We start from the raw sequence: 13490 nt of genomic DNA on the forward strand, positions 1-13490 counted from the left end.
GTTGTTTGTTTTGTTTATAACTATATACCTACGTACGACATGACATTTTATAATGTTCGTATATTTTTAATATACACTGGCCTGCAAAAGTAAGTATCACACTTTTCAAATTAAATTTTTTTCTTAACTATAGAAGGTAGAGATTTAAGATTAAAAACGTTTTGTTGCAAATTTTATAGGCTTTAATTCTTAGTAACTAAAATTATACATTAGTAACATTTTTAACTTAAAAAAGGTAAAACAATGAAACATTTTTAGTTTAGTGTAAAAAAATTCAACTAAAATGTATTAAGTACATGTTGTTTAATTTTTAATAACTGGTATTGCCTCCTCGAGCTCTGATTATAGCATCGAGCCGGTTTGGCATACTGAACACTAGGTTTCGGAGCCGATGTTGGGGAATATTCTCCCATTCTTCTACCAGGGCCTGCTTTAGTGCCCTGAGGGTAGTAGGTGGTGATCTGTGATTTCTAACTAGCCTCCCAAGCTGATCCCAGGCGTGTTCAATCGGGTGGAGATCAGGACTTCTTGATGACCAAGCCATCACGCTGATACCGACCTCCTGAATATACTCTTGTACGATATGAGCCGTGTGTGGCCGGGCATTATGCATCAGCATCGATCCATCACCCATATTTGCTAAATACGGCCCTGCATACTCATTGAGAATCTCTTGAGCATATCTTTGCCCAGTGAGGGTGCCATTTTCTATGGCTACTAGCTCTGTGCGACCTTCTGAAGATATGCCAGCCCATACATGTACACTGCCTCCACCGTATTTGACTCTTTCTGAGATGCAGGCTTGAAGGTATCGCTCACCAGGTCGCCTGTAAACACTTCGCCTTCCATCAGAAGTGTAAAGGGAGAATCGAGACTCATCAGCAAACAAAATTCTTGACCATTCTTCTTCATCCCACTGCATGTGTTCACGGGCGTATCGCAGTCTCGCTACTCGATGCTTTCTCTCGAGTTTTGGGCCACTCGCTGGTCTTCGGGGGTTTCAATTTCACTTTCAGTGAGAAGAAGACTTGCTGAAGCAAATTTGAAAAATTTGCTTCAGCAAGTCTTCTTCTCACTGTACTGTCACTAATGTAGTCCCTCCGGGTCTGAAGTAGCTGTTGCTGGACTTCAACTGCATTTTGGTGGCGATTTCTTCTCACACCCTCCATTCTTGCAGTGCGACGCATACTGATGCCTAGATCGAGAAAAGCCATGATCCTAGCACATTCTTCAACTGAAAGAGGCATGATAAATAAATGTTATGTGCTTTTTAGCATAAATTTTTAAAACAAGACCCATCGATCTTGAAAAAAATTTAAAACAGAAAGAAAAATGTGAATGATAAAATTGTAATTCGGAAACGTCCACTTTGAAAAAGGAATGGTTTTGTTTGTGAAGTTTTTTTTCAGCCAATTCTTAAAAGAAGGTTACCGACTATAAAGTTTTTATGTACAAAATTAAATTCTCTTTGGAGTCCTTTTTATTTCGAAAGTATATCTTGTGAACTTAAAACGTTATCCCAATTTTAAAAGTGTGATACTTACTTTTGAAGGCCAGTGTAGTTTAACCAATCGTTCATTTATTGTTCGATAAGTAATTTAAAAAAATTTAATTCACTTGTTGAACCTCAAAATTTACCACCATTTTTGGCACGACTACTTAAACTAAGAAAATAAGACGACAATATAAACTGCACTTAGAGTCTAAGTGCAATTTATAAGTCTTAGACGGACCGCTGATGCGTGTGCACCTACCTACTTATTACAAATTAGTGTTCCGTGATTTAATAAAAAAATGAGACCTACACGTACCAATGAGATTATCAGTGGGAGGCTCCTGTGCACCAGATGACGGATAGATTATGGGTACCACAACGGCTCCTATTTCTGCCGTAAAACAGTAGATAATGTGTAAACATTAGTGTGTTTCAGTCTAAAGGGCGCCGAAGCTATACTAGCCGCACGCTATGATGGCCGTTTTGACGTTTGTCCACTCATGAAGTTTCGTATTAAGGACGCGTTCTCAAAACAGAGAGGTATCGAATCGCACTACTACACTGACACTGCTCAAACACATACACGTACTTAAAGTTAATTGCGGGAATCAAATGAATTTGATACTTTAGCAAGTTTGAATTTTATTTTTTTAATACCTATGTATTTTTGATAATTGGTTGATGTATTCGTTTAGTAGTTCAATATTAGAATTTTAGATGGCAATTTTGTCGCATAACGTCGTGTGCAGTAAACGCAGTTTTTTTTAAATCCAAGATGGCCGCCGCGAAAAATTATGATTTCAACAATATGGGTATCGTATCCGAGGTTATCGAGGGTGCAGAGAACAATTAGATAGGTCTTTCAAAATCAAATTTTGAGTTTTTTTTATTAGATTGGTAACGGAATGTGTTTTGTACATATTGTGAGTGAAAAGTCGAAACGTAAATATTTCTATATTTAGGGAATGAAGAATTAATTTAGCATGTGGGATATTGTTAGACAGGCCTTTTATAAGATAATTTAAGTTTATGAATGAATTCTAATTTTGACAATGTAAATGACACCCATGAAGAAAATTTTGGAGATTTCATAGGCGCCATCATGGATTTAGACTTAGGCCCGCTATTCGTTATTGTTGACCCCAAAATCCATGAAAATGACACCCATGAAGAGAAGTTGGTAAATTTCATCGGCGCCATCTTGGATTTTGATTTTGACTCGATATTCGTTATTGTTGACCCCGAAAACCATGAAAATGACACCCATGAAGAGAAGTTGGTAAATTTCATAGGCGCCATCTTGGATTTCGATTTTGACCCGATATTCGTTATTGTTAACCCCGATAACCATGAAAATGACACCCATGAAGAGAAGTTGGTAAAATTCATAGGCGCCATCTTGGATTTCGATTTTGACCCGATATTCGTTATTGTTGACCCCGAAAACCATGAAAATGACACCCATGAAGAAAAGTTGCCAATTTTATAAGCACCATCTTGGATTTCGATTAGACCTTATATTTAGAGATGAACTTATAAATCACAAATTCTTCAAAAAAATACAGAAACATAATTTATTGAAAATCTGACTGCGTACAAAATATGTAAAGTATCAAAGACAGTATTGTATAGCTTATAAAAAATATTCATGTTCGTACAGCGATCTTTCCGAGTACGAGCTGCTGCTTACAACCGACACAGTGTCTACCCACGACGGCGGCCGAGCGCGGACTGAGGTTATTTCGAATTCGATAGATCTTTCCGTGCAATGCGTACGGAGTGACAAAATAAAATAACCCTTAATACCACACTTTAAAGGTCATGCTTATCAGAAATATATATGAATTTTAGACGATTCATTTATATTTTTTTCTGAGATTATTTATTAGATATTCATTAATTTATTTCCCGTGTTTTTGAAAATATTATATCTGCTTTCCTTACATAATTTTTAAGAGCCAAAATTGTGTAAGTGGTAGCAGAAAACTGATCCTGAATGAAGCCCCATTTCGTCAATTTTGTGTGAAGAGGTAACGGATAATCGATTTTACCACATAAAATATCAAAATTTCAAAGCAAACATTTCCCGCTAATTGGAGATAAAGAAGTAATCTATTTGTGGCAATTTTTAGTTTTGTTAGACTTAGTTTAATTTCGTCACAAACTCTACCGGAAAATATCTTATTTTTGTCGGATTCGTAAACGCGTCCTTAATTAATAATTACATTGAAGGAGCCAATTACTGTTCTTTATTGTCAATAGCGACGTGCACTTAGTCATAAAAATTAATCGAATGTAGATATAATTTTAGGATACAAAATGTATTTATTAAGTACATTGATTTCTAAACTATATTAGGTTCCCGCGAACATTTATTTTTATAAGATTCTAATTATTGGTGTACTTATTTACCACAAAACACGGCATTTGTTTTTCGAAATTCAATTTTTTAAAGTGAAATCTAATAGGGTCGCTGGCTTGCTCAACCACAACCTCCGGCAAACTCGCGTCAACGCTCAATCAATCAAGAAAAAAAATCCCACTGAGTTTCTTGCGCCCATTCTTCTCAGGTCTGAGGCAGTCTTTTGAATGGGTGGTAGTTTTTGACTTTCAATAGGTGATTTTAAATCCTATTTTGAATAAAAATATTTTAATTTAAATGCAAAACAAAGCAGTTTCGACTTGACGTTGCTTCGAAAAGTAGGGGGAGTCCGGGAGAGTTTTGCAGGTGGGAGACAATAGCCACTGCTCATAGAATCTTTGTGGAGCTGGACTTTGCGACATTAACACACTTAGACTGCATAGACGCCTCCAATCAGCAGTTTGATTTAGGAGTGAGAAGTGACGACACAATTTCATGCTCGGTATGTAATTCTTTTCAATTTTCGATATTTGATTTCTGCTGCTTACTGTGAATAGACTCCAGCATGTCATCTATATACACCGTTAGTGTAGTTATCCTAGTAACATTTACGGCAGACAGCTTTTACTTAAGTTTCATAGTTTTTTATAAAAAAGTACTAAAGAACAGCTTGGCATGGGATCCATCCAGGGTAATCTCTCCCGTTCTTCCGAAACAATATTTTTTTCTTCCTACAACTGCACACGGAATGATTGGTTCAAAGGCTTAAGACAAGAAACTCTGAACTAAGTTTAAGAACCCCAGAAGCAACCAGCTTATCTAGATCAGCCAGGTTTAATAGAAAAAGATGTTTCTGATTTCTTCGAAAACCTCAAAGAAGTTCAAGTTGTCAAATAGGCAAAATTAAATATAATAAATAAAATACTAGATATAATTCAGCCATTAATGGATGGATGGTAAAAAACCCAGAATGATCTGTTAAGATCTACAATATACCCATTTGTTAGTACAATTATGTCGCAGGCTTTTAGCCGACATCTTTACAGATGAAGGTTTTTATGCTCCGCGGTAACAGACAGAGAAATGAGTAGTGAACTTCAAGAGCTAGATGTTTCTTCAATTGCTTTGCCCTCAATAGCTGCAGAACTACTTCCAGATGTGACCTAGATCAAATTACCTTCATCATCTACTGTACAACGTCAACCAGTGTTCACCATCAGCATCAGTATTCATAAATGAAACTGTGGCGCCTAGAGCCAATTCACCATCAATTTTGACTGAGGAGGAGTCGGATCACGCAATTTCAATATTCAGACAATCAGCAGAGGTAGCTTCTACATCTCAAGATCTGGATAACCAGAATAGTCAAATGACAACGATAGATTCTAAGTCGATTCTAAGATAAAAACCGAAAATAGTTTTACATAAATTAAATGATTCGTCCATTTCCAAAAGCTGCAACTAGAACAATCTTCGTCCTGATAAATATCCCGGAAAAATTAAAACTAGAACGTTGTTGTAGTTGTGGTTTTTTTTTAAAGACAGCAACATTATAAAGCAAAAATATATAAACCTAATATTAGCCTTATGTCAACATGGTATTTATGTTATCTGCCTTCAATTGTCAACGCCAAAATGTTTGTATAATATCTTAGAATATTATTATACGTAGGTCACACTAATAGATTTCCGTAAGTAAAAAAAACAACATGTTATAACCAAAATATCATGTTTATTGCTTTTCAAAAACATTTTAAACATTTTTTCATGCGATTGAACCATTTTTTAAACCAGGAGGACCACAGATCTGACGGCATGATTTCTACGTGCTGATTGAACGCTATCACTGCCTCTTCGGAATTGGAAAAGTATAACCTCTCATCAAATCTTTGATTTTGTGGAAAATACAGAAATCACATTTTGAAGACAAACGGTAGTCTTGTGGAGAGAGATAACTTTTAAAATCGTAAAATATCATCGCGCTATCTTTTCGACTTAATTCTATTTTCGTTGCGTACGTAGAACTTTGTGTGATAAAAAACAATGACCAATAATTTCCCGCCAAACGTTTTTTTATTACTAATAAAGTGGCAACGTTTCAAAAAATATAACATTTGAAATTTAAATAGTTCCGATAAGCTAGAAGTGCAAAACTTTTTGTGTGCCCCATGTATAGCGACAACCGTAAATATGTAGAAGAGTGTTCATTTTGTATCTACGGTTGTGAGAGAGACGTAGGTACTCTCAATTTGACATCTTTGACTGTACTTGTACTATTATTTATTTACTGATACTTGAAAGATACAGCTCGAGTATAAAAAAATCTGTGACTATTGCTAGCTTAAACCACAGAGTAGGAACTTTTACTTATACTGCATGTACAAATGTGATATGTACTTACAAAAAGGATGTTTATTATTTATAAAATGAAAAAGCAAAAATACAAATGATATAAAATACCAGTGAATGTTATTTTTACAATAAATTCATTGAATCCATACAAAAATAATCAATAAAAAATGAGAGTTATAGAATATAGTGATACGGATTTTCAAAATCAAAAAAACTTTCAATTATAAAGTTAAAAATATAGAAGACTAGTTACGCACAAGTCCTTTGTAAATCATTAGTCATCACCCACCCAGAGTCCCGAGTGATTATTGTACCTACTGACGTTCCAACTTGATTCTAGCGCTCTACGAAGCGCTGGTCCTGCCACAAATGGACTATTTACTCATATCTCTGGTCTGGCGCACCCCAATATAAGCTCGAACCATTTGAGCCCGTGTAACGCAGAGTTGATCGAGTTGTTGCGTAGGCACGTTGCTCATTGAGTGTCTTCTACCGTATTTATCACGAAGAGTGTTCCGAAGAGATAGAGATGTTTCACCTGATTCCTGACGCCGAATTTCACCTTCGCACGACACGCCACAGATTAGGATATCATCTCCACCAGATATCTGGCGTTCCTCCACAGTGCAGTTTTCAAGGAATTTCCTTCCACATGCAACCAAGCTGTGGATTCAGTTTCAAAAAAAGCGGGACACCTTCCTTAAAGTCTGACAACAACAGCTGTGATTCCTCTAGTATAACTTACTGTCTGCTGATAAATAAAATCTTTAAAATTTACAACTGCTCTTTGTGGGAATATCATAGAAAGTGGCGAGACGAGCAAGAAGTTCACAGGAAGTGTATGAACGAAACAACATAGACATTGACACGCGAGAGAGAAACAGAGCTGGCAACATCGGCAATACTGCTCTAGACATTCGGTGACTCACTAACGGTGGAACATTGTTAAGTCAAACACTAATGGCTCTTTATATATTTATTTAACTTAAGCTAAGCACACATATTGCTTAATTCATTTGCCTTGTTACGTTTCCAACAGTACAACAATACTTGTTTCTGTCTTATACTCACAAAAAAATGATCCTTACTCATAATTAAACTAAAACTTGAACATTCAAGTTCTAATAACCTACAGGCTGTGTTAACCTCAATGTTACTTTAACATTTACTATGCAATAATCGGTGAAGTGCTAGAGTTTGTACCGTTGTCATAAGACACACTTGTTGTTATAATAAGATACTAACTTCAACACATACATATTGTCATATTTGTTACTGTGACGCAAGTACTATACTGTACTACTTCGCATGTGTGAGGCGCCAACGAGACAAAAAGCATGATATATGATCATAAATAAAGAACACAAATAACATTTACAGTAAATATTAGTTGACTTCTTAATAAAATCAGCCGAAAGTTAAGTAAATAATAACGTAACGCGGCGCAAACACTACAAACGCACCTGCTGGTGCTTGCGATTAACTGACCAAAGAGTCACATGCGGTGTTGTATCTACAATTCAATTATTTGCAGGATTCTTTTTAACTATTAGAACTCTCGACCATCTCATTAGCGTCTCACCAGTCACACTGTATGGTTGGTATGACCCAAACTTACATTAGAACCATACAAATAATATAAAACAGATTGAACTATGTAAAATAGTAGTCAAGGAAACAACAGATATATTACACATAAAACTTTCATAAACCTGGTCTTAAATTATGAACATAATACTCAGTGACAATACTGCGGGATGGTGTTAATAAAAGTTCAATAATGTAGGAACCCTGTTGTTAATGGGGAGTGAAGTGTGTGTGTGTGTGTGAAGTAACAGTTGTGTGTGTGTCTGTGTTGAGGGACAATCAGTGTTGACTGTTTGAGTGTGCACTGTTTCTTTAAAATTATCTAAACATCTCAAACTGTGTAAAACATACATTATTATGAGATGGTTGCACATGCCGTGTCCGCCTATGTGTGTGCTAGTAGTTGTAGTCGTCTCCATTGGCCTCCTCAGGGTTGTATTTGTTCTCGTCATCCTCAGGCTCCTGCTTGATCTGAACATCCATTGGAGGCAAGCTGAACTCTGGATAATCTGGAATGTTATCAAAACAAATATATATTATTAATTTGTGTAATTAATCCCAAAAGTGAAGGTTATCACTTTAAAATATAACATGGTTTAAAGTTATTACTGTAGTATGCAGCGGTATCAAAAGATTTATCATATTTGTTATATTTTGAAACCTATAATGAAGATACAATACCCTTTTGTGCTATTAATTAACAATTTGAGCAATTAATTAAGGAGACAAACATTTAACATTACCAGCATGTTGTAAACCACCACTTGGATAAATCCCGTAATTGACATTGTTGATCATAACCTGTCATAACTCCAACTCCCAGTGTTGTGTGACAGGATCCAGAAGTAATGAACACCACCATCCAGAGAAGTCATTAACATTTTTATCTTTTGTTACTTTTATAATTATATATTTTTAGAGGCCAATTCTTGTCAATCAGGTTACAGGTTGTCTTACATGTGAGCCACTCGTCGCTCGGATAACAGATTTTAAAAATTTGTTAACGTTATCATTGTCATCGCGGTCGTTAGTTTTGTTGATAGGCAATTAATGATTTTTGTTAATTGGCAATTAATTAGTTATTTTAAATGGGCAATTAATCAGTTTTGTTATTGGGCAATTAATTAGTTTTGTTAATGTTCAATTAATTAGTTATGTGAATGGGCAATTAATCAATTTTGTTATTGGGCAATTAATTAGTTTTGTTAATGTTCAATTAATTAGTTATGTGAATGGGCAATTAATCAATGTTCAATTAATTAGTTATGTGAATGGGCAATTAATCAGTTTTGTTATTGGGCAACTAATTAGTTTTGTTAATGTTCAATTAATTAGTTATGTGAATGGGCAATTATTCCGTTTCGTTAATGGTCAGTTAATTCGTTTTGTTAATGGTCAATTAATAAGTTATGTGAATGGGTAATTAATCATTTTTGTTATTGGTCAGTTAATTAGTTTTGTTAATGCTCGTATATCAACCAGCCCCCTACCGTCGCGCGGCTCCTCCTTGATCTTGATGTCCTCGGGCTTGACCTTGGGCTCCTTGCGCTCCCGGTCTCGCTCCCTGCGCCGGCGTCGCTCGCGCTCCCTGTCCTTGTCTCGGTCGCCGCGCTCCTTGGTGGCGTCGCGCTCCTTGTCCTTGTCTCTCTCGCGACGCTCGCGCCGCCGCTCCGACCGCGAGCGCGACCGCCGCCGCCGACTTAAAACAGACCCGCATCAGCATCATTACAAGCTCCTAGCTAAATATCTACCTATACCAAATTGATACCTATACTAAATATTCCCCAATTAAATAAAATAACATGTTAGCCAGACTCGGAAAACTTAATTATAGTTGGGCCTTCACAAACGTGCGAACTGAGTCATAAATCATTTTATCAGATCTCTCGCTCGCACTTATTGGCATATCGGAAGTCTCGCTGGCACTGCTAGTGTTGTGTGCAACAAAGAAGGGATTTGTCGATAGTCATCAACAGGTAGGTAATTAAAGAAAGGTTAGCGAAATAATTTTTATACGACAAGTTCTGAATAGCAGAGGAGGCCACACTTTGTATTAAATTATCCTATTCATTCACAATAAATTCATTATCTTTAGAAATTTCATTTTGTTAAAAAAATGTTTAGTTGCTTATGTACCTTAGTTTCTGCAGTGTATTCTAATATTATTAATTTCTGTTATTAAAAGAACTTATAAAGACAACAGCTGTTATTTTTACATCATAGGACCCCAAAAATATTATTTTAAAAATAAAATACAACGTTAGAATGTGAAAAACCATCCCAAAATTTTAATTAGTACATGTTGTTTAGACTTTTTTGATGTGTGTAGTTATACATACGAGGGGCACACTGAAATGATCGGGAATAATTATACGGGGTAATAACCACATGGACAGTATAGGTAAATTGTATTTTATTATTTTTTGAAGTATTCTCCGTTCAACTTAATGCACTTTTCCATACGTGCAAACCAATCATTAAAACAGTAATTCCAGTCTGAAGACAAAATGGCTGATTTGTACACTTCCACAGCTGCTTCGGGGTCTTCAAACCGTTGACCGCGTAATAAATCTTTCATTCTAGCGAATGAAAAGAAATCGTTTGAGCTCAGGTCACGACTGTACGGAGGATGGCCCATCAGCTCAACGTTTTCCTGCTTCAAAAAATCATTTGTATTCCGAGCTCGCATTTTCGTGATGTAAGATGATGTGACGTTTCGGGTTATTTTTCGGAGTTCGGCTATCATTACTGACAAACAAACCGTGATATACCACTCAGCGGTAACCGTTCTGCGATCCTGTAAAGGAATTGTAGCAACATGCTCCTTTTTCGAGACAACCGTAGCGACCATTTTCTTCGAAGTCCCAAACTTCTGACTGATGTTTTCTTTCAGGTTCGTATGAATAAATCCTTGATTCGTCACTTGAGACGATATTATAAACGGCATTTGACTTCCCTCCGTTGAAGCGTTGCAGAGTATTCCGGCACCAATCTGCACGAGCCGCCTTTTGCTCTTCGGACAAATTGTGGGGTACCCATCGGGAAACTGGCGTGACCGCTGTTCTTGGTCGACCTGCAGAAGAAACAGTGCTGAGCGACACACGACCGCGTTGGAACTCGGCATACCAGCGGTATATTGTCGTTTGACTCGGTGCTTCAACATCATAAATCGAAACAAGTTCACTGAGACATTTATCTTGAGATAAGCCGCGACGAAAATTGTGATAAATTATGGAACGAAAATGTTCACGCGTGAGCTCCATTTCTGTTAACGACGTGTCAACTTTAAGCCAACATAGTTTTTGAACTTTTTTTTTAATTGTATGAATGTCCATTAAGGTTCTAAGAGGCCAGTATTCAAATTTTAAAAAAGGTTTTATTCTAACTCAATCAGAAATATTCTATTCCCGATCATTTCAGTGTGCCCCTCGTATAACAAATTTTAAACAGAATCAAAGATCAGCTAAAAATATTAATCTACGTCTATGTCATCGTCTGATCAGCTATCGCTGTCATCTTCATGTAAATTTATTATGACAGGCTGTATTCTCAGATCTCTTAAAATGGCCTTGGCTAAGTCACGATTCTGTAACTCCTCTGCATGCCTCACACGTTTTACCAAGTCCTCTTTGGATACATTCCCGATAGCTTCATGTAAAAGGATATCAACGTCTGCTATTTTGAAAGTATTGTTTTTTGATGTCACTTTGCTGTTAACGCATTATGAATAACCGTACGAGTTCGGGCGATAATATCGCCCTTTAATTAATGCGTTCATGGTTCGCTTATTAAAGTCTAATAACAATTATAACACAATTTTCACAAACACCTACATTTGACCTTATTGCATGAGCTACCTGCGTACGAGCGGCATCCCTTTATCGATAACGAGCTATGCGGCATTGTCACAACCCTTTGCCGTATTGTTTTATGACTCAGTTCGCACGTTTGTAATGGCCCAACTATAGTTATCGTTATATTGTATATATGTCGTTTTTAATCTAGAGTGATTCATGTGGAGCTCAGAGCGGAGTGAGCCCCGCCCACACAAGTAAGGTACGTAATTTTTTATAACAAATTACGTGTGATATTCTTCAAGTACAGTTTTTTTAGTAAAATAGGGAATAAATATACCATTTTCTATATAAATTAATTCGTGTATTTTTTTAATGGTAATTTTATTCTCATAATACACACACGTGTAGTGTTGCATCTCGTATTTTATTGGTACCTTGGAATCAACAGCACTTTATTACCTATGCCATAATAATTCAGCCTTCTGTTCAGTACAACCAGAACCTGTAATTAGTTTGATGTCACCTATCATTGTAAACTTATTGGTCCTTCAAACTCAAACATAATTAACCTATTTTAATTTATATATATCATTAATTGGCTCTATCACACCATCCAAAAAAATCTCAGTGAATTAGAGGGCCACAACTGTTAAGCCACTTAAAACTGTAAGGAGTAACAAATGTAAGCACGTGTTTAACTTATTTTTATGATATTAATACAAAAATTTTTAAAATCTTACATATAATTTTATATAATAGTTAAACTTATTTTTATTCGTATGTGGTAGACCATCTTTTAATTGGCCTTATGTTTATTCACATGTGTTAACTGTATTGTTTTTGTGACTGTAACCTTCCGTAATAAACTTTATAGTTAGTTACCGTTCAGCGGTGAGGGGTTCCTCTGGTTTGTCGCGCCTGCGAGTCCGGGAGCCGGAGCGGCGCCGGGATCTAGACCTCGTGCGGCGGCGGACACCTGGCGATAGGCAGCACATGTAGCACATGGTATTATCACAGTAGACACATGTACCAGTATGGAAACTACCTACAAACATTCGTAACGACACACTCACACAAACATGCGCATCGACGAGGCCCCTAAGCGGTTTTCGCGGTCAAGAAGAGTCGAGTGTCACGTTATTATTTGTTTCCGAGATCTTTTTAAAAATGCCAGCGTTGTAGACGGATATTTGAACTTGGCTCCATTAAAACTCCACTTTTCGTTTTTTAAACTATAAAGTAGTTCAATATATAAGAATGATTTATTGTTATGTTATTATTATAATTATGAATAATTAGTGAATCGACTGGCAACCCTGCTACTATTGATACAGTTTTCCTAGATTTTTATCTTGTTATATAAAATTACTGCTAGTTTCATGTGGAAAGTGTAACAGGCGGAAAGCAACATCTACGAAGAAGCTGCTTAGGCGTTATCTCAGATAAGTTCCAATTATTTGCAATAGAAATCAAGTAAAATAATTTTGATTTGTGTACCCTCAAAACAGACTTCTTTTGTGGCTGTCAATGTTTTTCTGCAATCACCCTCAACCGGTGAGTAGATATACTGTCAAATTCAATTGACAATTCAACTTTCGACTTTGACAATTTGTCAAATTCATCTGACATTCTGTTTTCGGTTCTGACAAGCGTAAAATATTGCCGGCGTAGAAATTTTCTCCTACTGCACGGGGTAATATGAAAATGGGTCTCTGTATTAAGTGCAACAAGCAAATTAAGCCGGCTGATATCAAACTGTGTAGCAAGTGCAGCAACGCCTACCATTACCAGTGCCTTGGAGTGCCTTCGGAAACATTTGGAAAGGGAGTCCAAGACATACAAAGCGTCGTGGAAGTGCCCCGACTGCAAAACAAATAAACGAGGCGACAATTCAACT

General features: G+C 36.5%; 1 protein-coding gene across 1 annotated transcript in view; it reads right to left on the reverse strand.

Moving 5' to 3' along the window:
- Positions 1–7170: 7170 nt before the first annotated feature.
- LOC126977238 (U1 small nuclear ribonucleoprotein 70 kDa) overlaps positions 7171–13490 on the reverse strand; it is a 29698-nt gene continuing 23378 nt past the window's right edge. The window contains exons 7-9 of the mRNA XM_050825970.1: positions 12476–12569; positions 9287–9495; positions 7171–8305 (exon numbers count right to left, since the gene is read on the reverse strand). Coding sequence (XP_050681927.1) covers positions 8193–8305; positions 9287–9495; positions 12476–12569 — 416 coding nt within the window. The 3' untranslated portion in view covers positions 7171–8192. The remainder of the gene's footprint in view (positions 8306–9286; positions 9496–12475; positions 12570–13490) is intronic.

The sequence above is a fragment of the Leptidea sinapis genome, chromosome 2 (assembly GCF_905404315.1).
Source record: "Leptidea sinapis chromosome 2, ilLepSina1.1, whole genome shotgun sequence".
Lineage (NCBI taxonomy): Eukaryota > Metazoa > Arthropoda > Insecta > Lepidoptera > Pieridae > Leptidea > Leptidea sinapis.